Source organism: Macrotis lagotis, chromosome 1 (genome assembly GCF_037893015.1).
Source record: "Macrotis lagotis isolate mMagLag1 chromosome 1, bilby.v1.9.chrom.fasta, whole genome shotgun sequence".
NCBI classification, from domain to species: domain Eukaryota; kingdom Metazoa; phylum Chordata; class Mammalia; order Peramelemorphia; family Peramelidae; genus Macrotis; species Macrotis lagotis.
Genome location: NC_133658.1, coordinates 916,257,386 through 916,280,828, shown reverse-complemented (window position 1 = coordinate 916,280,828; position 23,443 = coordinate 916,257,386). Strand labels below are relative to the sequence as shown.

Here is a 23,443-nt window from a genome sequence, read left to right as displayed (position 1 = left end):
TCCTCTTAAAGGTGCCCCCCAACTCTCTAAGCAGTCTGTGCATCTGTCTGTACCTCTCACACCCCCACTGGCCAATCCAAGTTCCCTTCCCCTCAGTTCCCAAAAATCCATGTCTGACTCTGTCTCTCCCCATCCCACCTGGACCCTCTCCATCTCCATCATTTTCCTCCTTGGGTTCCTGTCTCTACTGCCTCCCTGCTTCTTTCTCTCTCTTTCCCTGTCTCTGTCTGTCTCTATCTCTGCCTCTGGGTTTGTTTCCTCGTCTCTCTCTCTCTCTCTCTCTCTCTGTCTCTTTGTTTCTTTGTCTCTCTGTCTGACTTGTTTCTGTCTCCCCAACTCTGTCTCCCATTTGTTCTTCACTATCTCTAGGTCTCTGTCTCTGTGTCTCTCTGTCTCTGTCCGTGTCTCTTCGTGTGTCTCCCTGACTGTCTCTGTCTGTTATTTCTGTCTCCCACTCGTTCTTCTTCACTATCTCTGGGTCTCTGTCTCTGTCTCTATCTCTGCATCTCTCTCTCTCTCCTCTCTGTCTCTGTGCCTCCGTCTGTATCTCTGTATCTCTGCCTCTCTCTCTCTCTCTCTCTCTCTCCTCTCTGTCTCTATCTCTGTATCTTTCCTCTGTCTCTCTATCTCTGTGTCTCTCTCTGTCAGTCTCTGTGTCTGTCAGTCTTTGTTTCAGTCTTTTCTGTCTCTGTGTGTGTGTCTGTCAGTCTCTGTTTCAATCTCTCTCTCTGTATGTCTCTGTGTCTCTGTCTCTCTGTGTGTCTCTGTCTCTGTCTGTGTTTGTGTGTGTGTGTGTGTGTGTGTGTGTGTGTGTGTCTGTCTGTCTGTCTGTCTGTGTGTCTCTGTCTCTGTCTCTGCTCTCCCCGCCCCGCTCTCTTTGCCTTGGGCATCCTTCACCGCCTCTCTCAGCCCGAAGCTGAAGCCACGCGATGCTTTGTGGGACACGTAGTCCAGCTTCAGCCTCAGCGGCGGCCTGAGGCGCATTTGGGAACTACAGCCCCCAGCAGGTCTCGCGGCAACTCGACCCCGCCTACCAGCCACCAGGCTGTGGCCCCGGAGTCGGAGCCCACCCCTACCCATCCATCTGCACTCAGTTTCCGCAGGGGTCTCAGGAGGAGGATCCTCCCCCTCGGGGCTCCCGGACCCCAGCTTTGCCTTTCTCGGTCTCTCAGAGCCAGCCTCCCTCCCGAGATCTCAAAGTGTCAGAACAAGACCTTGAAAACCTCTTGCTCCCTAACTGGACAGAAAAGGAAACTGAGGCAGAGAGGGAGCGGCCCGGGCAGCACAAGTGGCAGAGCCTGGCAGTTCCAGCCACAAGCCCCCCGGCAGGGCGCCCTCAGCTTCGGTCTCTCTAGATCTCAGCATCTGTCCCTCCATCTCGGTTCCCCCAAATAGTCTGTGCCTTTCTCTCGGAGTGTCTGCCTATGTCTCAGTCTCAAGAATCAATCACAGACCCCCCCCCCCGTGGGAGCCTTTCCAGTCCTCTTACATTCCGCCCCACACTCGTCCATCATTCGGGAACAGAACCCCCTCTATTACTCCCCTTTGGCCATCCCCTGGCTGTGCCCCACACCGGGAACGTTGTCCCTCCTCATTTCCCTTTTCTGGCCTCTCTCAGGTCCCAACTAAACTCCCTTCTGCTATGAGCATCCCTCAGCATTCTGGTGCTTGACTGTCGGGGAGAGAAATCTCCAGATCTCCCCAGATCTTACCTGTGCCTAGCCGTTGGCCAGTTGTTCCCACCCCCCCACCCCCACCACCACCAGATTGGGAGCTCCCTGAGGGCAGGGACCGCCTTTTGTCTTCGTGTCCCCAGAACATAGGAGTCAAATAAACTGCTTCTTGTCAGACTCCAAGAGTTTGGCTCCCGGAGTCGCAGTGAGTCTGTGTCTCTGTCCCTGCCATTCTCCATTTCGATTTTGCAGTCCCTGTCTTTAGAGTCTCTCGAGGTCCCTCAGAATCTGGCCCCATGTGTCTCCCAGTCTATAGATTCTCTACTGGAGCGCGGTTCCCGTTCAAGGTGGCGAAGGAAGCGGTTAATCCGACTCTGCCCCTCCCACCGGGACCAGTCAGCTCCTGGCCTCTTCCATCAGCACCTCGCGCAGGCCCCTCCCATTGGCCTGGGCTCTGGTTTTAACTTTCCCTTTTCCACCTCCCCTTTCCTCCCTCCTTCCTCACCCCTGCCAGCGGCAGGTCATAGAGACACGTGGCCTTCTTTAATGTTTATTCTCTCCTGGGGTTCTATCTAAGTAGCCTCTTCCAGGCCCTGGGGCATTAAAGGCCCTCCCGGTTCCATTTTCTCCACTTTTCTACTGAGATCTTGTTAATAGAAGGGATGCTGATCTGGGAGCTTTGGTTTTAGTGGGTTCCACTCTCACCCAAGTGGAGACCATCCATAGGCCAGTCCCTTAAGGCTCTTGAAGAAGTTTCCTCCGGGGTAAAATGAGGGCAAGGCCTCACAGATCATCTTAAAATGAGGTTTTGTTAAACAGATCATGTCAGCTTTGGTTAGTCCTCTGGGAGTCTCAGGAGGCAGGAGGTATGGATACTGAGCCTCAACCTACCCCCAAGTGATCCATCTCTGAGGCCTTTCTAGTTTCATGTTGGATGATAGACCTGCAATCCACTTCTGCAGTGCTTATTGCTTTCTCCACAAGAAGCACCCAGGGAGGAATAAGGGGCAAATGAGGTTTCATCCCATTTCACAGACTGAGGTTCAGAAAGAGGATCTGACTTACTTAGGGCCACGTAACTACTAAGTATCAGAGGCAAGATCCAAATTCAGGTCTCCAGGTCTCTTAGATCTTGTACTACAAGGAAGAAAAAGGGATTCCTCCCTGGGGGGTGGTGAAAAAAGAGCTGGGCTGGGAGTCAGGAAACTCTGAGACAATGGTGAACTCCCTTTAGCTCTATGGGACTCCGTTTCCCCACCTATAAAACAAAGAGGCTGGATTTTTGCAGTCAGAAGATCTGAAGTTCAAATCCTGACTCTCCAACTACCCTAAAACAAGTTCGGTTAGTTCCTTATCAAGGTCTTTAGTTTCCTTTACAAATGAGGAAGTAGGACTGGGTGACCACTGAGGTTCCTTCCATGACAGAGTTGCAATTCTGTGACTTAGAGGAGTTAGCTGTGGAAATATGTATATACTATTCTCATTTGTTCCTGCCAACGACCCTGGGAGGTAGCCGCTAAGCTTCCCACTCTACAAGTGTGGGAATAGTGGACCCCTCCACGGTTTATATCTATCGCATCCTCTCCACCCCCCCAACAACCTCAACAACCAAAAAAAGTTGGTCTCCTCTTACCCCCAATGCCCACAAGACTCAGAAATTTGGATACTTCCATGACACTGTCCCCCTTGCCCCCCCCCCAAAAAGGACTCAACAAAAATACAAACACTTAATATGTGGCCTTTATATTGAGGTAAAAAAAAATTGCAGATGTGTGGGAAGTATGGGCAGCATAGTAATATACCATCACATACAACACAGCCCAACATAATCTCCCCAAGATGAAGCAATGTGGGGGTACTCAGAAGTCACAGCAAAAAATTTCATACCCTGATACACACGGACACACACACACACACACACACACACACACACACACACACACAATCACATAGCACTGGAGAGGAGGAGGTTGTGAAGGAAAACATTTCCTCCCTTCTCTGTGGTTCCTTCAAATGTATCACTACTGGTTGTGTCTGGGCCAGGAGTCCTTTGCCTTGAGTATCAGTCTTGATTTTTAACTAAGCCCAGAAAGGTCCAAAGTGGATAGAGAGGGCTAATGCTCACCCTCCTCCCTTGCCTTTCCCCAGGCAGAAGGAGGAAAGTTTCCAGGAGGAGCTGTCACTGGGTGGTGATCATGGAGATCAAGGTGGAACAGAATTGAAGGACTGTGAATCCCAGACACCTCTCAGGATACATTTTTCACTTGGAAGAGGAGGTACATTTGGCACAGAGAGGCTGCCCCTGTCATCTCCAGTCAAGCAGGAAGAGGTTGAAGAAGGAGGCCACTGCCTTCTCCAGCTCTCCCAACATTCACACAGACTAAGGCACACAGGCCTGGGTGGTAATGGAAGCAGGCAGACCAACATGCTTTGTCAGTGGGAACCCATGGCCCAGGGCCAGTAACCCTGGAACAGCTGCTAGGGGTTGGGCCAGGGGTAAGAAGCTCAGCACCTTACAGGGGAGTTAGGACAGGCAGAAGGGCAGAAGAAAGAAGGAGAGAGAAAAGAGAGGCCAGGAGCTGGTGAGAAAGACAGAAATATAGGCAGTGAGAAAAGCAGGCAATAGGGACTTTAGAAAGGAAAAAGGAGGAGATTGGAAATGGCATGGTTGGTAGATTAGGACCCACTTCAAACCCTAATGAAGACCAGTCGGGCCGAGTGCACCAGGTCAGCTACATAGGCCAGGAAATTGATGGCCGTGAGGATGGCCACCGTCAGCCGTCGATCCCAGTTACACACAGAATGGGCATTGTGATAGGGGCAGCCAGAATCCATCTGCCTTCGGGGCAAGCCACCCTTCCGTTCATCAAATTGATAGAGGGGCCAAAGCACCAAGGCTGAGGCATAGAGCGCCACTGCCAGGATGGCCAGGCCCGTGAGGAAAGTAGGGAACGAAATGGGCAACTGACCTGTGCAGTCCCCCAGGCTCAGGAGGACAGCTACTGCAGATAGGATGAAACAGATACAGTAGACAGCCACACACCATTCCAGGGCAGCCTTATGCTGGTAGATGACTGGGTTACTGATAAAGGCAAAGATGATACAGGCTACAAAAGTCTCAAAGACCTTGAGGAGGCCAGGGACAGTGGCCATGTAACCTGTGACCTCCCCGGGCCGGGCTCTGGTCCAGGCCACCTCAGTAGCATAGGCGAGGCAGGCCACACAGGAGAAGAAGGTGGCTGCGATGGCGTGACTTTTTCTGTAGCCGTCGCCCAAAAACTGGACATAGGTGGTAGGGTAGATGATGGAGGCTGAGAGGCAGAGCAGGGTGGCATAGCAGGCGTAGGCGATGGGGAAATTTCGCCAAGAGAGTGGGAATCGAGGCTGGAAGCCAGCCACCTCCACTATCAGAATCACCAATGTCATGGCAAAGCAAAAACACCAGGCAAACATGGCCCAGTGGCCCATGGGCCCTTCCCAGGCACCCACATGGACCACTAAGGAAAAGGCAACACAGGTGCACACCAGTTGCAGCAGTCGCAGGAGGCCCAGCTTGGACGTCAGCTCCCGAGGAGAGCCCACTATGGTGTGTGTACCCAAGCCAGTAGAGGTGGTGGTCGTGGTCACGGTGGTGCGGGTCACAGTCACCGGCATGGCTGAGGGGAAAGAAGGTACAGACACTCATTAGATGAGAGCATGGCTAGTCTAGGCCCCAGTCTTAGCCCACCCAAGAGACTCCTGCAGCCAAGAGAGAGGAACTTGGTTTGGGACTCTCAGCACCAGATAGCCAGAGGAACTCAGATCCCACCTTCCACTAGCAAAGATTTAAAGCTAGAGTGGACTTTAGAGGTGACCTAGTCCACAGAGGAGACCCACCCTGCCTCTAGGGCCTAGTGACTGTTCAGTCAGCTACCCTTCCCCTTTGGCCCAGAAAGTCCCTAAATGAATCTTCTGACTTCCTGTCTGAAGGAGTGGGTGAGTATGTGTTCATGAGCAAGAATTACCCCCCCCCCAGTTCCACCCTAAGCCTGGGGCACTCTTACCTGAAATCTCAGGTCACACTCCTTTCAGGGAAGGGGGAATCCTATGGACAGGTCTCCTTCTGGCTACTCTTGAGGGGAGAGAGAGAGAGAGAAAGAGACAGAGAGAAAGAAATCAGACAATGAAAAAGAAGAAAAAGAGAGTATGAGAAAGACAGAAAGACAGAGACAGAATGAGAGAGAAAACGAGAGAGAATCAGACAGAAAATGAGAATGAAAGAATGTGAAAAAGAGAATGAGAGATTGAGAGATAGAAGAGAATCAGAGGTAGAACAGAGAATGAAAGAATAAGACAGAGAGATGGAGACAGAATCAGAGACAGAGAATGAAGGAGAAAATGAGACAATCAGAAATAGAATGAGAGAATGAAGAGAATGAGAAAAAGAGAACCAGACAGAGAGGCATAAAGACAGAATGAGAAAGAGAGAATCAGAGAGTATGAGAGAATGAGACAATCAGAAAGAGAATGAGAGAATGAAAAAAGAAAGAAAATGAGAAAAAGAGAAACAAAGTCAGGAAAACAGAATGAGAAAGACAGAATCAGAGACAGAGAATGAGAGAATGAAAATGAGAAAAAGAATGAGAGAATGAGAAAAAGAGAGAAACAAAGTCAGGGAGACAGAGACAGAATCAGAGAGAAGAATAAGAAAAATGAAAGAATGAGAGAGACACATGCAGAATGAGAGAAAATGGGACAGAATCAGAAACAGAATGAGAATGAGAAAAAAGAAACAGGGAAACAATGAGAAAGAATCAGAGACAGAGGATGAAGGAATGAGAAAACGAATGAATGAGAAAGAAACAGTCAGGGCAACAGAATGAGAAAGAGAATCAGAGACAGAATGAGAGAATGAAAGAATGAGAAACAAAGAGAGAATGAGACAGAATCAGAGACAGAGAATGATAGAATGAAAGAACGAGAGATTAAGAGAGAATCAGAGACAGCAGAGAATGAAAGAATGAGAGACAGAGAGATTATAAATATGATTACCCCCTTCTAGCCATAGACACTTCATGAAGACCACCGCCCCACCCTGGCCCACAAAGCCCCAGTCACAGGTTTCTGAGGCTGCTTCCCAAAACTCTGCCCTGGAAGCCCTGCTTCCACCTACCAAAAAGGGGGGCTGCCTAGGCTGCGCAGAAGGGTGCTAGGATTTGGTTGCTGAAGCGGGAAAGCAGAAGAGGGAAGGAGAAGGGCGTGGCGGCGCTCGGGGCGTAGGCCTGGCTGTCTGGGAGCAGGAGGGGTTGGTGGCCCCAGAGTGAGCATCAGAGGCCGGCGGGGGGACTGGGGGGGCTGCAGGGTGCCTGCCAGACAGCAGCAGGAGCTCTGGCCTTATAAGGTACTTGGCCTGTCCTCCGCCCAGGAATGTGTCTGGGATTCCGGGGCGGTGGCCCTGCTTCCCTTCCTCCTCCGGGCCAGGGCCAGCTGGGCCTGGAGGCGGGATCCCCACCCCCGGAAGGAGTGGGGGGCCCAGAAGGCCTAGGCCCCCAATCGGATCTGGGCGGGGTCCTTGCCCGGGGTGAGGTTATTGGAAGGCTCACCTCCACGCCTGCCGGCAACTCCAGAAGACAGAGGTGGCGATCCACCCAGGAGCGTGAGGAGTGAGTGGGGGGCGGGGAAAGGACTCCCCTTCCCCTCCCTCCTGCCCCTGTGGGATTGGCGCCTCCGTGGCCAGGACCTTGGCGCTGGGTCCGCCTCCGCCCCGTTGGTTATTCAGGGAGGCGAGGAAGACGTGAGCTGGGAGTCCCAGACAGAGGGGGGAGGGAGGGGGCAGCATTGCCACCCCTTGAGGTCACCGCTCTGGAATGCACAGCTGGAGACCCGGAGAATTGGGGGGAAATGCGCCTTAACCGCTTCAAGCCCGAGGCTCCCCTAGCCCAGCCTGGGCTTCCCAAGTCCGCTACTTTAGCATCCTTCCCAGCTTCAACCCCCCCTTCTACTGAAGAGAGCCCACTGCTCACCTAAGGGCCCCAGCTCTCCCAGCTTGCACCCTAGCCCTCAGGCCGCTAAAAGACTCAAGCAGACAGGATCTAGACACGCGACCTGTTAGATCCGAGACCAGTTGTTTGCCCCCATCTGCCCAGGTTCCCCGAGGCTTGGACCCTTCTGCGTGTGCCCGGGCCCTGCTCCCTAGGCAGCTCACCTCAACGTCTGCGGACTTCCTCCAGGGTAGTTGTGGGGAGAGCTGGTGAACCTGAGGCTGAGACTGGGGCTGTGGTGGGGTGGGAGGGAAGAAGAGAGAAAGAGACCTCCTGGGGCGGGGCGGAGGCGGGGCTAGTACCTGGAGTTCTGCCCCAAGAAGTCATCGGGAGAGGACCCACCAGGGCTTTCCCAAGCCCTCCCCTGGGGGCGCGGCCAAGCCAAAGTGGCTCCTTTGAGGACAATGAGGCCAAGTTAGCATCACCAGTCTCCACCCATTAGGGACCCAAACCAACACTTTTCACAGGCCCTTTCTGGCTCTAACCACCCCCCAGCCCCATCAGGCTACTCCCCTAGCCCAAGCCTCGGAGGGGAGGGGGAGACTGAGGTCACTATTTCCATAGTGATGCCAAACAGGAAGCGACAACAGAAGGGGGAGATGGAGGGAGGGGTCCTCGGGTCGGAATGTGGGGATGGGGGGGGAGGGCGGGAAAAGGTCGTTGCTATAACAACGAGTGTATTTGTGCCTTATTTGGGGCTGATGGCCCCCAGTTAGTCCTTTACCACACATCCGGTCCCATTCTCCTCTTGAGAGCATGTGGGCGAAAGGCCCATAGATCCTGGAGACACCTGGATCCCAGAGAAAAGGAAGCCAAGACTGGGAAAGGAGGGGGGCCGGCGGGGTGGGGGGGAGTCCAGTCCACAGGCCCGAGCCTCAGGACCCACTTCAGCGCTGCCCAAAGGGATAAAGCGACCCAGGACCTTAGGAATGCAAGGCTTGGGGGGGGGGGAGGTTTAGGGCCTGGGTCCTAACCCAGGGGCTACCCCGGCTAGTGCAGTCTGGGGGTGGGGGTGGGGGTACGGGAAGAGTTGGCCTGGGTCCCGAGAAGGGTGGGATTTGGAGAGCCGGACACCTGGGTCCCGGAGCAGAGAAGGATGGGGAGAGCGCACCTGGGTCCCGAGAAGAACGGGGCTCGCAGACTCGAACACCTGGGTCCCGGCGAACAGGGGGATGGGGAGAGCCCTCCTGGGGCCGGGAGCAGGGCGGAGCTTTTGCAGCCGGACACCTGGGACCCGGAGCAGGGCGGAGCTTAGAGGGCTGGACTCCAGGATCCACCCCAGACTGGAAGCAGGGGTGGCCCGGAGGGGCGGCCGGACGCCCGAGTCCTCTCCTCCCTTTGCCAATCCCAGTCCCTCACAGGGGTGTCTCCCACGTCTGGCCCCGCTTTGGGCCTGCTTTAGGGTGGGACCTGGGAGGGGGGCTGCGGCTGGAGCAGTGAGGGCTGAGACCGGTGGAGCCAACCGGGAGCCTGGGCCGGGCCCGGCTCCGCCTCTGCCTGCTCCCCCTCTCTCCTCCTCCTCCCTCCGCCCCACTAACCTCTGCTAAGGCTCCCTTTGCAGTCGGCTTACTGAGTGGCCTTTCCCTTCCTGGCCTGGCAGAGCCCAATCTTACGGCAGACGTCTAGAGTCTGGGGCCCAGGGCGGGGCTTGAGGGGCTGCAGGGAAGCAGAATATTGGTGATGCAGTACGAGGTGGGGGAAGGGAAAGAAGGGGAGGAGACAGATCTGGGGAAGCAGGGGTTCGCATTTCCTGTGGCCTCTGCACCTCCTAGGCGGGGCTCCTGCCCCCCAAAACACAAACCAGGGCAGCGAGATCCTCCAAGGACACACAGCAGGAGACCCCCAAAGATCCAGAGCCCACATTCCAAGAAGTTATGTTGTGGGGGGGGTTTTATGCACTCAATACACTTTCACTGGAGTTATGAACTCCAGCCTTCCTGGAGAACAATCTGAAACCATGACCGAAGGACAATCCAACTGCCTATACTCTTTGTTTATGTAAGGCAATGGGGTTAAGTGACTTGCCCAAGGTCACACAGCTAGGCAATTAGTAAGTGGCTGAGATGGATTTGAACTCAGGACCTCCTGACTCCAGGGCCGGTGCTCTATCCACTGCACCACCTAGCCGCCCCCTATACTCTTTGATCTAGCAACATCACTATTAGGTCTGTGTCCTGGTAGACCCCTCTAGTCACTGTCCTACTCAATAAAATCCAGTGGATTTCCTGTGGCCTCAGCACCTCGGAAGCAGGGCTCCTGCCCCCCAAAACACAGACTCAGGCGGTGAGACCCTCCAAGGACACACAGCAGGAGACCCCACCCTCAAAGATCCAGAGCCCACACTCCTAAGTGGAAGTCACTTTGTGGGGTTTTTTAAATTTTAACTTACATTACAAATTTTTCCCAATTACTCATTAAAATAGTTTTTAACACTCATTTTTTCTTTTTTTAACTTAGTTTTCCAATTATTCCAATTTTTTCCAATTCAGTATTCATTTTTGTAAGATTCTGAGTTCCAATTTTTTTTTCTCTCTCCCTCCCCAAGATAGTAAGCAATCATGGAAAACATAAGACAACTGTGGAAAACATTTCCACTCTGTTGTTTGTCCTTTGTTCTATGAATGACCATAACATCAGGGAGGTGATGTCATGAAATTCTGTAAATTGGATTTAAGTAAGGAGGTGCTATGTTAAGTCACCAGCCTCACTTTCTCCTCTGGAGTCATCTGAATTCAGTGGTCGGATATAAATCGGGATATCTGGAGATGGCCTTAGATTCCAGTTAATGGTCTTAGATTGCAAGTCAATTACGGTTAAGTGACTTGCCCTGAGTCACCCACCTGAGGCCAGTTTTGAACTCAGGTCCTCCAGTCCAGGGCAGGTTCTCTATCACTGTGACACCTAGCACATTAGTCATGTTGTTAAAGAAGATTCAGAACAAGGGGCAGCTAGGTGTCACAGTGGATAAAGCACCGGCCCTGGAGTCAGGAGTACCTGGGTTCAAATCTGGTCTCAGACACTTAATAATGACCTAGCTGTGTGGCCTTGGGCAAGCCACTTAACCCCATTTGCCTTGCAAAAACCTAAAAAAAAAAAAAAAAAAAAAGAATCAGACTAAAAGGTAAAAGCCACAAGGAAAAAAGTGAAAATACTATGCTGTGATCTGCATGCAGACTCCATAATCTTTTCTCTGGATGTGGATGGTATCAAGAGTCTTTTGAATTATCTTTGATCACTGTTTGGCTGAGAAGAGTGAACTGTCACAGTGATCATCACCCAATGTTGTTGCTGTATCCATTGTCCCCCTGGTGCTGCTCACTTGACCTAACATCAGTTTATATTATCCTGATGCTTTCTTAGAACACTCCATTACATCGATAGGCATCCCCTCAATTTCCAGTTCTTCGCCACAACAAAAAGCTGCTCTACTTTTGCACATGTGAATCCTCTTCCATCTTTTATGCTCTCTCTGATAACGAGGACCCACATTTTGTGTTTGTTCCGGAGGCGAGAGGGGAAACACTGGATTTTATTGAGTAGGACAGTGACTAGAGGGGTCTAAGGACACAGACCTCGTAGTGCTATTGCTAGATCAGAGTGTAGGTGCAGTTGGGTTGTCCTTTGGTCATGGTTTCAGATGGTTCTCCAGGTAGGTTGGAGCAGTTCATAACTCTACCAACAGTGCGTAAGAGTGCATTAATGTCCCAGTTTTTCCACATCCTCTGCAACATTGAACTTTATTTCCTATCATATTAGCTCATCTGCTAGGTGTGAAGTGGTACCTCAGAGTTGTTTGAATTTAAATTTCTCTTACCAATAGTGATTTAGAGCAGTTTTAGCTCCAGCAGATTTAGAGTAGCTTTAATTTCACCCGAAAACAGACCATGTATCAGTGATAGACTTGTAAACTGGACTGAGTTCTCTATATACTTGAGAAAGAGACATTTATCAGCAACACTGGCTTTAGAAATTGTTTCCCAACTTCCTGTGTTCCTTCTAACCTTGGTTGTATTGGTTTCATCTGTGCAAAACTCTTTTTAAGAAATTCAAAACGTCCCTTTTGCAGTTTATAATGTTCTCTGTCATTTGTTTGGTCATAAATTCCTTTCTCCATAGATCTGACAAGTAAACCAATTACCAGTACCTATGGTATTACCCTTTGCCTACATCTTGTATCCATTTCAACTTTATCTTGCTATAGGGTGTGAGATTTGGTCTGTGCTTAAATCTTATCCCAGAACCTGGATTTTTTGAGTTTTCAAACAGTATAGTCATTTATTACTGTTTCTTTTGTACCTAATCTAATCCACCGATCCACTTTTTGTTGCTTTTGCAAGGCAATGGGCTTAAGTAATTTGCCCAAGGTTACACTGCTAGGTAATTAAGTATCTGAAAATTTGAACTCAGGTCCTCCTGACTTCAGGGCTGGTGCTCTATCCACTAGCTGTCCCCCTTCCCTACTTCTCTATTTCTTAGCCAGTACCAGATGGTTTTGATGACTGTCACTTTAAAATATGGTTTTTAGATCTGATACAGCTAGGCTACCTCCTTTGTACTTTCACTTTTTTAATTTCTTTGATTTGTTTCTTTGATATTCTTGACCTTTTGTTGTTCTGGAAGTTACTTTGACTGAAAAAAAATGGTTGTTGAGCTCCTCAGGTACATTCCTGGTACTTACCTTTCCAAATATCTCTCTAAAAATCACATTTCCCCCCAGAACTGAGGTCTAGGGGCTTCTTGAGCCTTTGTTCCTTATTTTACAATCTCAGAAGCCTTGAGGGTTGAATGTTGTACAGGGGGAAGAGAAAACAACCCAGATCTCCTTCACAGCTCCCAGGGTGAGCCAATCACCAAATTCTGTCCCTTCTGCCCCAATGCCAGCTCTATTTTTTCCCTTTCCACTAACGACCACTGGTCCAACTCTGGCCCTCAAGCTGAGCTGTTGAGTTCAGGAGGCTGCCCCAACCCAAGGAGTCTTTGAATAGTCAGTCCATTGTTAACAAAGGCTTCTAAACTGACCAAAGTCCTCAGGCACCAGTCTGACCTCATCACTTCCCCCCCTTAAGAAGCTCCATAACTCCCTATTGCCCTGGGATCAAATACTGGCTCCCAAGTTTGATATGCAGAGATTTTCCACAACTCATCTATACACCTTTCATTCCAGGTTTAGGGAAGGAAGAAAGTCATGGAGGGAGAAAGGAGGGAAGAAAAGAGGAAGGATAGGAAGGAAGGAAGGGAAGGGAGGGAGGAGAGAAGGAAGGGAAGGAAAGAGAGGAGGGAGGAAGGAAAGGTAGAAAGATTAAACACTGTGCAATGCCTTTTGCTAAACATACAGTGATAATATTTAGAACAAGCCTGCCCTCAAGGAGCTTGCATTCTAATGGGAGAGATCATACATTTGGAAAGTTTCAGCTTCAAGGTAGATGAAGAGATCCTATGATCCTAAAAATGCAGCAGCAAAGTGGCCAGAAATGCTGGGATTTAATTTATGTTTTGGAAACACCACCCTTTTTTTCAAAGTAACGTCCAGAACAATAGCTATCAATATTACTTGCTGTATACAACAATCCCTTGGTTCTGCTCATTTCATTTTTCATCATTTCATGCAAATCTTACTGTTTTTCTAAAAATCAATCTCATCATTTCTTGTGGCACAGTAGCATTTCATTGCAATCTTATACACCGCGTATTAACTCAACCATTCTCCCAGTGATGGAAATCCCCTCCATTTCCAGTACTTTGCCAGTTCCAAGAGAGTTGCTATATATATATAGTCAGTTCTTCCCTTTTTTTACTGTAATCTTGGGAAACAGACCTAATAGTGCTATTTTGGGGTCAAAGGTTATACAGAGTTTTGGAAATTTGGGGGCAGAATTCCAGATTGTTCTCCAAAATGGTTGGGTGAGTTCTCAATAGTAATGACATTTCAAAAAAAATTTTTAATGATAAAATGAGATAATGAACCATTTGATGATAGTGCCAAGGATATACCCTTTTCTGAGTCTTCAGTAGATGTGGCACAGGTAGGACCAGGGGTAGACAGATCCCTGGATGGTTGACAACCCTCTGGCTACTGAGCCCTGGATGGCTGAAAGCAGTGAGCAGAAGCTTTGTTATTCCAAGGTTCTTGGGTTCAAGGGTCCTGTTCAGACTGTCCCTAGTGGGGGCTAAGGAAGATTGGTGGTGATGAAGCAGTTGATATTGCCTGTTACTACAGAATTTGTGTGTTAGAAGGCATCTCAGTGATCAACTCATGTGACTCATCCATTTGGGGCTTCTCTGTGAGGGCTCGACTCCCTGGGGTACTAAGCAGTTCTCATTACAGAATCATTTTCCTGACATCAAGCTTACTTAAATTCTTTGTAACTCCCCCTCATTGTCCCAGATTTTGCCACCTGGTCCCATCACTCTTCCCTATGACAATCCATGAAAATACTTCCAGATGTCTTTCCCTCCCATCATCTCTTTCTCAGATCAATCACACCCAGTTCCTTCCACCACCGGGAGCTCTCCATGATTCTGTGGTCTAGACCCTCCTTCATGATACTGACAGACTCTGCCCCCTAAGGACCACTGGGGCCACCTGGCAGGGGGCACCCTAGTCTGGAATGCAAGAAAGGGAGAAAGGACCCTTTCTCTTTTGAATTCTCGGGGTAGCTAGGTGGTGCACTGGATAAAACACTGGCCCTGGGGTCAGGAGTACCTGAGTTCAAATCTGGTCTCAAGACACTTAATAATGACCTAGCTGTGTAGCCTTGGGCAAGCCACTTTAACCCCATTTACCTTGCAAAAAAAACTAAAAAAAATAAAATAAAATAAAAAATAAACTCCTTCAAATTCTCAGATCCCTTCCAAGTAAAGCTCAAGGCAGCCACCCCCTTGACTCCCACCCCTTAGTGCTTCTCACTCGGGGAAGTGTGGTATCATATGTATGTGGGCTATTCCTTCACTGAGTTTTGGAGGGGCAGGAACAAAAAACAAAACAAAACCAAAAAACCCTCTTGTATTCTCCCTTCCCATGGTAAAGGTAACTGGATGAAAATGAGGATAGACCTCACCCTGAGAGCAAGAAACTTTTATTTCTCTGAGGTCACAGCATCACTGGACCTGGCCCAGTCCAGTCCACTCCACCCAGGTCTTGGCTAAACTCTGACCTTTGGAAAGGCTGGAATGAGACAATAACTTGGGAAAGGAAGAAGAAGCAGACAAGGGCTCCCAGGGCTGAAGAGAATGATGGAACCCCGAATGCATTGGATGTGGGGGAGGGGAGGGGGCTACTGAAGAGGGCTTGAGTTCCAAGCAGAGTGAGGCCAAATGCTTGGTATAAGAGGGTTAAACTTTAGCCTGTTAGGAGACTTTTTCTAACTTCTTGCTGTCAGGCAACTGCGGGTTCAGATTTGGGTTCTCCTTCCCCATATCCTTGGCCTGCTCCCGCTCCTGCAACTATATTTAGTGGGAGAAGAGGAAGAAGAGTCAATCACAGAACAATAAGGGATGTGGGGAAGAATACAAGGGGCCTGGGGAGTCTGGAGATGGTGGGGGTGAGATATGGAGGCATTGAGAGGTAGGGGCAGGGTGAGGAGAATAGAGCATGGGGAGTAAAGGGGATAGAGGCCAAGGGCCTCCCACAGATTCTCCCCCAGGTCCCCATTTCTCACCATCTTGACCACCTGGGCTCTGAGTTCCTCTGGATTCAGGGGTCGGTCATCCACCTGCTCCAGTCCCATAGGCTCATCCCTTGGAAGAACCCGAAAGCCTCAGCCAGATTGGAGTCCCCCCCAAGAACCTTTGTTCCTACAACCCCAGTTCTCTTCTACCCCCATTTCTCTAGGCCTTCCCAGGATGACCTCTCCTCCCTGAGGAGAGCAGCTCTCCGTGTTTCATCCCTCAGAGACCCTCTCCCACCATAGCCTTCTGTCCGAGATCCTCCCCAACTTCCTTCCCATATCTGACCCTGTACCCCATTCCCTCCTGGGCTTCCAGTTTCTCATAAGCATCTTACACATGGCTGGGGGTCACCATTGGAGTAGGTTTCTTGGGGGTGATATCTTCTCTCTGGCCCAGGAGCCTGAGGGCAGTGGACTGAGGGTTATAGGTACTAGATTCCTGAGGGAGAGGAAGAGGTTGGGTCAACTGGAGAGTTCAGGCAGGACTTCCCACCCCAGCATCTTGTGGTGGTGGTGGGGTCTCTGCTCACCGTGAAGTTGATGAAGGCCTGGGCAGCCAGGAGATCAATCACTCGCTGTTCAATGAGGCTGAGAAGCAGCTCCACGGTCTTATTTCCCATTTGGTCACCTCCAAGAAGCTTTTTGAGCTTTGTGTCATCACAATTGGCCTTGTAGAACAAAGACTGGATCGCTGCAGGCCGACCCCATCAGCAAGGGGTGAGCAAGGGCCTGAGCATCCTTGGCAAGTGCTCCCTCCCTCCTTCTAGTCAATGCCCTCAGTCCCCCTCACTTGCTGAACCTTCAGCTCTGGAGTCCCCCACCTATCTTTGCACAGCCCCTCTTTCCCTCCTCAATCCCCCTTCTCCATGGCCTCACAAGTCCTTGATTCATCCAATTGAGAAAGGCATCTAATTCCTGGGGAGCTGAGTGGGATCTTGGATTTCCTCCCTACCCACACCCTGCCCTTCACCTCCTCCTGGCCCAAGGCCTCTCACCAGCCTTGAGCTCCTCTAGGATCTTGTTCAGATTGCTGTGTTTTGCCTTCACGATCTCAGCCTCCTTGGCCAACTCCATTTTCCGAGTTTCCAGAGGGTCAAGCTGCTGATTCCTAAAATCTTGATCGGCTTCATCTTGGGCCAAGGTCAATTGAGCCAGGGAATCCTGGATCTAGAGGGAACAGCAGCAAGACTCTGGAGTCCCTGTAAACTCTCCAGGCTCTTTGGTGATCCTCAATCCCAAACTAGGAGGTGGGGGCATCATGTTCCCATTTTACAGGCTTGGTAAGTGTCCATTCCTCACCTCCTGGATCTCCTTTTTGAGCTTCTCCCTCTCCGAATTCTGCTCATTGATATAGGTGAACTCGGCAAAGTTCCTTTCTTCATCTGAGGTGGATGGGAAAGAGAAACCGGAAGGTTGGAAAGAGTCAGAGAGGAGGGGAGGGGAGGGGAGGATAGAAGAGAGATGCAGAGAGGGGGAGAAGGGGAGCAGACAGAGGGAGAGATGGAGTGGGGAGAAGATAGAAGAGAGATGCAGAGACGGGGAGGGATGGAGTGGGGAGACTACAGAAGAGAGAGAGGTAGGGACAGAAGGGGAAAGATAGAGGGATGGGTAGATGAGAACCAGAAAAGAAGAATGGAGCAAACATGGCCAAAAGGAAGTCAAGGGAGGGGCAGCTAGATGGCACATGGATAGAGCATGGGCCCTAGAGTCAAGAGGACCTTAGTCCTAATGTGACCTCAGACAATAACTGCCTAGCTGTGTGACCTTGGACAAGTCACTTAACCCCATTGCCTTGCCAAAAAAAAATTAAATAATTATCTCAAAGTGAAGTCAAGGGAACAGAGAGAGAGAGAGAGAGAGAGAGAGAGAGAGAGGCAGAGAGTAAGACAGAAAAGAGAAGGGTTAGAGAAGATTTAAGAAAACATAAAGGGAAGAAAATGAGAGACAGAGACAAAGGGAAGAAGGTAAAGCTGAATGAGAAAGGAGGATAGGGCAGGGCTGAAGGGAGAGAGGTCAGGCCAGAGCTAGGGAGCTTGGGGAGGGGAAGCCAGGATCTCTGATTGGCGCTGGCACCACCTTTCCTTACTTTCCAAGTAGGTCTGGAAGATTTCTTCCGGGAGGCTCTTGCCTGTCATCTCCGCCAGCTTCTGCAGCACCTCCTCGCATTGCATAATGTCCTTCTCTCGGGAAGTCTTGCGGAGGCCTTGGGCCTCCTCAAGCTCTGCCAGGAGCCCCAAGATTCAGCAGCCCCCCTTCCTTCCCCCTCCTCTCTTTTCATCCTCCATTTCTTCTCAGAGCCCTAGTACCCGCTCTGGTCCCCGGAGAAGCCTCCCCAACAGAGCCCCCAGTGCCTCCAAGTTCAGCATTAGATGCCCCTGCCCCTGCCCCTGCCCCTGCCCCTTCAGGTCTTCAAATGGAGAGGATAGTGGACATGTTGCCATCTAAAGCCCCTGTTCCAACCTTGCTCTGGAGCGAAGGGGGTGGCATTCTGAGACTCCTAGGCCCTCACCTCGCTTGCGCCCAGCCTCCAGCACCTGAGGGTCCACAAGCCTCTCCTGGTTCTTGGTAACTAGGAAGTTGTGCAGCTGCTCCAGGTGGCAGATCTGCCTCTGGACCACTTGCAGCTCAGCGTTGTACTGACTCAAGTCCTTGTCCAACTTCTCCTGCAGTTGGCTCAGCTTCAGTTTGGCTTCCTCCCTGTGGGGCACAAAGGGGGCCACTGGGCATGTGGAACAGGGCCCCAGGATGGGGGGAGGAAGGGTCACAGACAAGCAGAGTAGGGGGGTCTCAAAGGCACCAAGGGGGCCAGCCCTCATGAAAGCCTGGCTACCTCAGCCCTGGATGGGCTCTCTGGGAAGTAAACTGAAGACCCAAGAGGGGATGCACCCTCAATCTTGACCCCAGAGAGAAGCAGGGGGAGCCTTGAGAGAGTGGGAACTGGCTTCCTCAGACCCAGACAAGCACTCCCAAGGAGCATTCTTGAACTTAATGAGGATTTTGGAAACATCTACAGGGAAGGGACTTGGTGGTGGCCAGGGTCCCAGGAGCCAATCTCAGTTGCATTGAGAGGAGGGATAACCCTCCTCCCCTAGTCCCAAGTCTCAGTGCACATATTCACCCAGTTTAGAGAGGGGAGACCCTGGGAAAGAGCCAAAGGCTACCTGGCATCATAGGCTGAGATGGAGTTGTCTATGTGGGTTCGAATGTTGGAATGGATATCCTTCAGCTCCTGCTTAGCAAGGGCATGGGCAGCAGGTGAGGGAGAGGGAGCAAGCCCAGCTCCTTCCTCCATCTGCCTGCTCCCTCCTGCTCTCTGCCTGCTCCCTCCTGCTCTCTGCCTGCTCCCTCCTGCTCTCTACCTACTCCCTCCTGCTCTCTGCCTGCTCCCTCCTGCTCTCTGCCTACTCCCTCCTGCTCCCTCCTGCTCTCTCCTTCTCCCTTCTGCTCTCTGCCTGCTCCCTCCTGCTCTCTGCCTGCTCCCTCCTGCTCTCTCCTGCTCCCTCCTGCTCTCTCCTGCTCTCTGCCTGCTCCCTCCTGCTCTCTGCCTGCTCCCTCCTGCTCTCTGCCTGCTCTCTCCTGCTCTCTGCCTGCTCCCTCCTGCTCTCTGCCTGCTCCCTCCTGCTCTCTACCTACTCCCTCCTGCTCTCTGCCTGCTCCCTCCTGCTCTCTCCTGCTCCCTCCTGCTCTCTGCCTGCTTCCTCCTGCTCTCTGCCTGCTCCCTCCTGCTCTCTGCCTGCTCCCTCCTGCTCTCTGCCTGCTCCCTCCTGCTCTCTCCTGCTCTCTCCTGCTCTCTGCCTACTCCCTCCTGCTCTCTCCTGCTCTCTGCCTGCTCCCTCCTGCTCCTTCCTGCTCTCTGCCTGCTCCCTCCTGCTCTCTGCCTGCTCCCTCCTGCTCTCTGCCTACTCCCTCCTGCTCTCTCCTTCTCCCTCCTGCTCTCTCCTTCTCCCTCCTGCTCTCTGCCTGCTTCCTCCTGCTCTCTGCCTGCTCTCTGCCTGCTCCCTCCTGCTCTCTGCCTGCTCTCTGCCTACTCCCTCCTGCTCCCTCCTGCTCTCTCCTGCTCCCTCTTCCTCTGTCCAGGGGCCTGGGATCCTGACCTTCTTCAGCTGGTTATCAATATGCAGAAACCGATTCCTCTGAATGTGCAACAAATTCAGCTCTTCCCGAAGGAGCCTGTTCTTCTCCAGCTGGCTGTCAAAGCGTGTGTTGGCCTGCAGGACATCAGAGGGGCAGGCTCCCAGCGCTGGCTCTGCTGGCCGGCTGTCTGAAAGCCCCGCCCCCCTCAGGACCCCAAGGTGCACTCACCCGGTCCAGCTGGTCCTCCAGGATCTTCACCTTTCGGAAGTCCTGGGACTTCTTCTGCAGGACCAGACCTGGGTTCCTGAGGAGCTTCAGCTGCGCCAACACTCGATTCTCCCAATTGGCAATCTGAGGCCAGTGACGACACCCTGGGGTCCTTCATTCTCCCAGCATGCCCACCTGAGGGAGGCCCCTGCCCTGTCTCCACCAGAGGGGGACCCCTGCGACATCCCCACCAGAGGCTCAGCCCCTGCGATGTCCCCACCTGAGGCAGGACCCCAGCACTGCTCCCACCCGAGGGAGGCCCAGCTCCGCCCCCCTGCCCTCGGCTCCCAGGCCCCACCTCCTCCTCCAGCTCCTTCAGGTTCTCCTGCTCCCGGACCACCTCCTGGTCCAGCTGCTGCCTGCGCTCCAGGAGGCCCTGAAGGCCCTTCTGGCGCTCCTGGTCCAGCAGCCTCCGGGCCTGGCTCTGGGATATCTTCATCTTCACCTGCAGCCCATTCTGCTCCTCCTGCAGCCTCTCGATCTCCACCCTGCCGGGTCACAGCCCGAGAGCTGCAGCCGGAGGGGCCCCTGGGAGGTGGGGGGGGGCGTCATGGGCCGGGGGCCCCCGCCTCCCTCCCCCTCCCCCCTCCGCCCCCGGCCCCCGGCTCACATCTGCTTTTGGATCAGCTTCTGGGTCTCCCTGTTGTACGCCTGCCGCTCTTCCTCCATCACCCGGTATTGCCTCTGCAGGCGGCTCAGCTCCCCCTCTGCAGGGCAGGGGCCAGGGGCGCGATGGGCTCACGGCGGGGGCACGGCCGGCGGCCCCTCCGCCCCCTCCGCCTCGGGCCGGGGCCCTTACCTGAGTTCTCCAGGTAGGCCTCGCTGTCCTCCGAGCGCACGCTGGCCAGCGGCATGTTGATGGGCGGGGGGGGCGGCGGCGGGAGCAGGGTGTTAAGGCTGCTGGGGCTGGGTGACGTCGCAGAATAGGGAGCCAAGAAGGAGGGAAGCTGGGGCGCCGGGGGCTGGGGCCGTTTGGCCCGCTTACTGTCTTTGTTGTGGTCCAGGTTGCTGAGGCGACAGGGTCAATGGGGCGGACTGGGGCGGACTGGGGCGGCGGGGCGGGACGGGGCGGCGGGGCGGGCCGGGGCGGGCCGCGAGGAGCAAGGGGACCCCTCCTTCCCCTCCTTCTCCCTCCCTTCGGCCCTCCCCGACTCTTCTGGGCGGCCAGGGGGAGCTCTGAGCCTGGGGCTGGCCGAAGGGAGGCGTGCCAGCCGAGAGGGAGAAGAGAGAGGAGGGGCTGAGGAGGAGAACGTGGGGGGGCTGGGATGGGGCTAAGGAGGATTTGGGGGGAATTAAGGTGGAAATTTAGGGTAGGATTTGAGGAGGAGTCTCGTGGGACTGAAGCAGAGGCTTAAGGGGAGGCTCTTAAGGGGGTTAGGGGAACTGCAGGGGCAGCAGCAGCAGAGGGCGGGGTGAAGTGGGGAGGGTCAGGGTTTAGGATTTGTGGGGCCCGCTAAATGGGGAGGGGCAGTTTGGGAGCTGCTGAGAGGCGGGGCTAAGTGAGAGGGGCGGCATCAAGCGGGGAGGGGCAGGATTTAGCAGCTGCCGAGAAGCGGGGCTCAGGGCAGAAGCGCTCCCCGCGGGCCGCGATGGCGGAGACTGAGCTGCTCGCGCCCCCCCAGGCTCTTGCGCACCAACAGTCTTGGACCCCCTCAGGGCAGGGCGGCGCCTCCCTTCCGCGCTGCCCAGGCCCCGGCCCCCCCTCCACGTGCTGCCAGGCTGCCTGCAGGCGGTCAGGGCGTGCCCCGAAGCTGCCTGCGGTTTCCTGTGGGAGGAAGCAACGAGGCAGACCCGCACCCCGGACCTCCCCCCGGGCGCTGCCCACCCCGGGCACTGCCCACCCCGGGCAGCCCTCCGCGCCAGAGTTTGTTCTGCCATCTAGGTGGCCGCCAGGAAGGATCAAGGGTGCTGGGTCCCTTGGGAGGAGGAGGAGGCAAAAACAAGGAGGTGGCTGCCTGGGCTCTGGGAGCCGCTCAGAACGCGGCAGGTTAGCTATGGTGGGCCTCAGTGTCATCTGTAAAGTGGAGACAATGACCTTCAAGCTAGTTCCTTCCTGCGTGAAGGACGGAAAGCTCCCAAGACTGCGAGACGCAGAATTTGAATCTCCCCCCCTCCCACGGGGTGGACTGTTGGCCGGATTCTTGGGTTATGGTGGGCTCATAGGCGCTGCCTGCGCTGGACCCTGGTCAGAGGACCGGCTTCACTTCAATTCCATCCAACGTGCTTTTCTTAAGCTCCTTCTGTGTTCCAAAGCCCAACCAACCAACCTATTCACCCAGTGCCATCCCTGTGTCTCCTCTTTTACTCCCCTGTTCATTTTTTCAAATGTATCTTATTTTCCGTCACACTTTTTTTTAAGGCAATGGGGTTAAGTGGTTTGCCCAAGGCCACACAGCTAAGTAATAATTATGTCTGAGTCTGGATTTGAACTCAGATCCTCTTGACTCCAGGGCCTGTGCTCCCCATTAGAGTAAAAGAGGAAGGGTAGCCAGGTGACACAGTGGATAGAGCACAGGCCTTTGACAATGGTCGCCATTCCCTCCCCTTGATTTTCTCCTCTCTAGATTGTTGGGACACCCTGCCAGTTCTCCTCCTCCCTCTCTGACTACTGTCTCCTTTGACGGATGCTCCTCCAGGAACATCCTCTCTCCATGGATGTCCCTCTGGACTCTGTCCTGGGCCCCCTTTTCTTCTTCTTCTATATGACTTCCCTAGGGGGTCTCCTCATGGATTTAGCCCCCATCTCTATGGTGATGACTCTCACCCTCCCAGATCCAAGCTGTTATCAAGAACTGTCCATCTCACCCCTGCAGCAGGTCTCCAATAAGCCCTCTTCTCTGACACTGCCCCCACCCCAGTGCAGCCCCTCACCAACTCACTCCAAGACTATCCCAATAACCGCTAGGGAGGGGAGGGAGAGAGGGCTGCCTACCACAAATGTCTCCTTATTCCAATCTATTTTCCACTCAACTGTTTGGGTTTTTTTTTTTTAGGTTTTTGCAAGGCAAATGGGGTTAAGTGGCTTGCCCAAGGCCACTCAACTGTTAAAAGTGGTTTTCCTAAAACACAGATCTGCCCATGTCACTCCCTCTACTCAATAAACTCCAGTAGCTCCCTATGGCCTCCAAGATCAAATTCAATCAAAACCCTCTCCTCCCTTTTCAGTCTTTTTACACCCCCCCCCCCCAACACATACTCTTCAGTTCAGTGTCATTGGCCACCCGGAGTTTCCACCAAGAATACTTTTTATCTCTTGGTTCTGGTCATTCTTTCGACCCACCACTTCCCTACCCCCAATGACACCCCCTTCCCACTGAGTCTTCCCCAATCCTCTTACTCCCAGTTCACCTTGTTAATTATTTCTTGTATATGCTGTAGATAGCTCACTTTATAGAGACACTGTCAGTGTGTGGCTGCTGTGTTAGATTGCAAGCTCCTAGAGGGCCTAATTCACATTCTGTCTTTGGTATGATGTTGGCACAAAGTAGGTATTCCAAACGTATTCATTGACTTGACATCTAGGCACTCTGCCTTCCCACTCCCTTTCCCAGCCTCAGTCTCTGTAGACCCTGGGGTTGGGGTCAATGGGGAGAGACCCTGGAAGACTCAAGCTTGGAGCAGACAAATGAAGAGACTCATCCTGAGATAGAAACAGAGGCAGATGGTAAGAGAGAGGGAGATACAGAGACAAAGTGAGACAGAGATGAGTCAAAGAAGATACAGAGATGAAGACACACAAAGA

At 52.8% G+C, this 23,443-nt stretch overlaps 2 protein-coding genes across 5 annotated transcripts; both read right to left on the bottom strand.

The window, feature by feature from the left end:
- Positions 1–3,391: 3,391 nt before the first annotated feature.
- Positions 3,392–9,281, bottom strand: LOC141509939 (myeloid-associated differentiation marker-like). Of its 4 annotated transcripts, XM_074219833.1 has the most exons (5): positions 9,232–9,281; positions 8,805–8,920; positions 7,858–7,926; positions 5,717–5,784; positions 3,392–5,329 (listed from the first exon to the last, which is right to left on the bottom strand). In XM_074219833.1, the coding sequence occupies exon 5, from the start codon at positions 5,325–5,327 to the stop codon at positions 4,362–4,364; it is 966 nt and encodes a 321-aa protein (XP_074075934.1). In that variant the 5' UTR covers positions 5,328–5,329; positions 5,717–5,784; positions 7,858–7,926; positions 8,805–8,920; positions 9,232–9,281; the 3' UTR covers positions 3,392–4,361. The 4 variants fall into 4 exon arrangements, with proteins under 4 accessions (XP_074075934.1, XP_074075936.1, XP_074075935.1 ...); XM_074219835.1 differs by lacking the exon at positions 9,232–9,281 and having other exon boundaries at positions 5,717–5,782; positions 8,805–9,067; XM_074219834.1 differs by lacking the exon at positions 9,232–9,281 and having other exon boundaries at positions 5,717–5,779; positions 8,805–9,067.
- A 5,251-nt stretch (positions 9,282–14,532) lies between these two features.
- Positions 14,533–20,741, bottom strand: ODAD1 (outer dynein arm docking complex subunit 1). Its single transcript, XM_074219832.1, has 14 exons — positions 20,501–20,741; positions 20,312–20,408; positions 20,000–20,189; positions 19,663–19,785; positions 19,455–19,568; positions 18,522–18,589; positions 17,870–18,057; positions 17,447–17,581; positions 16,660–16,742; positions 16,356–16,527; positions 15,891–16,051; positions 15,696–15,799; positions 15,352–15,430; positions 14,533–15,136 (listed from the first exon to the last, which is right to left on the bottom strand). Exons 1-14 carry the CDS (start codon positions 20,553–20,555, stop codon positions 15,041–15,043), a joined length of 1,665 nt encoding a protein of 554 aa, XP_074075933.1. The 5' UTR covers positions 20,556–20,741; the 3' UTR covers positions 14,533–15,040.
- Positions 20,742–23,443: the final 2,702 nt, after the last annotated feature.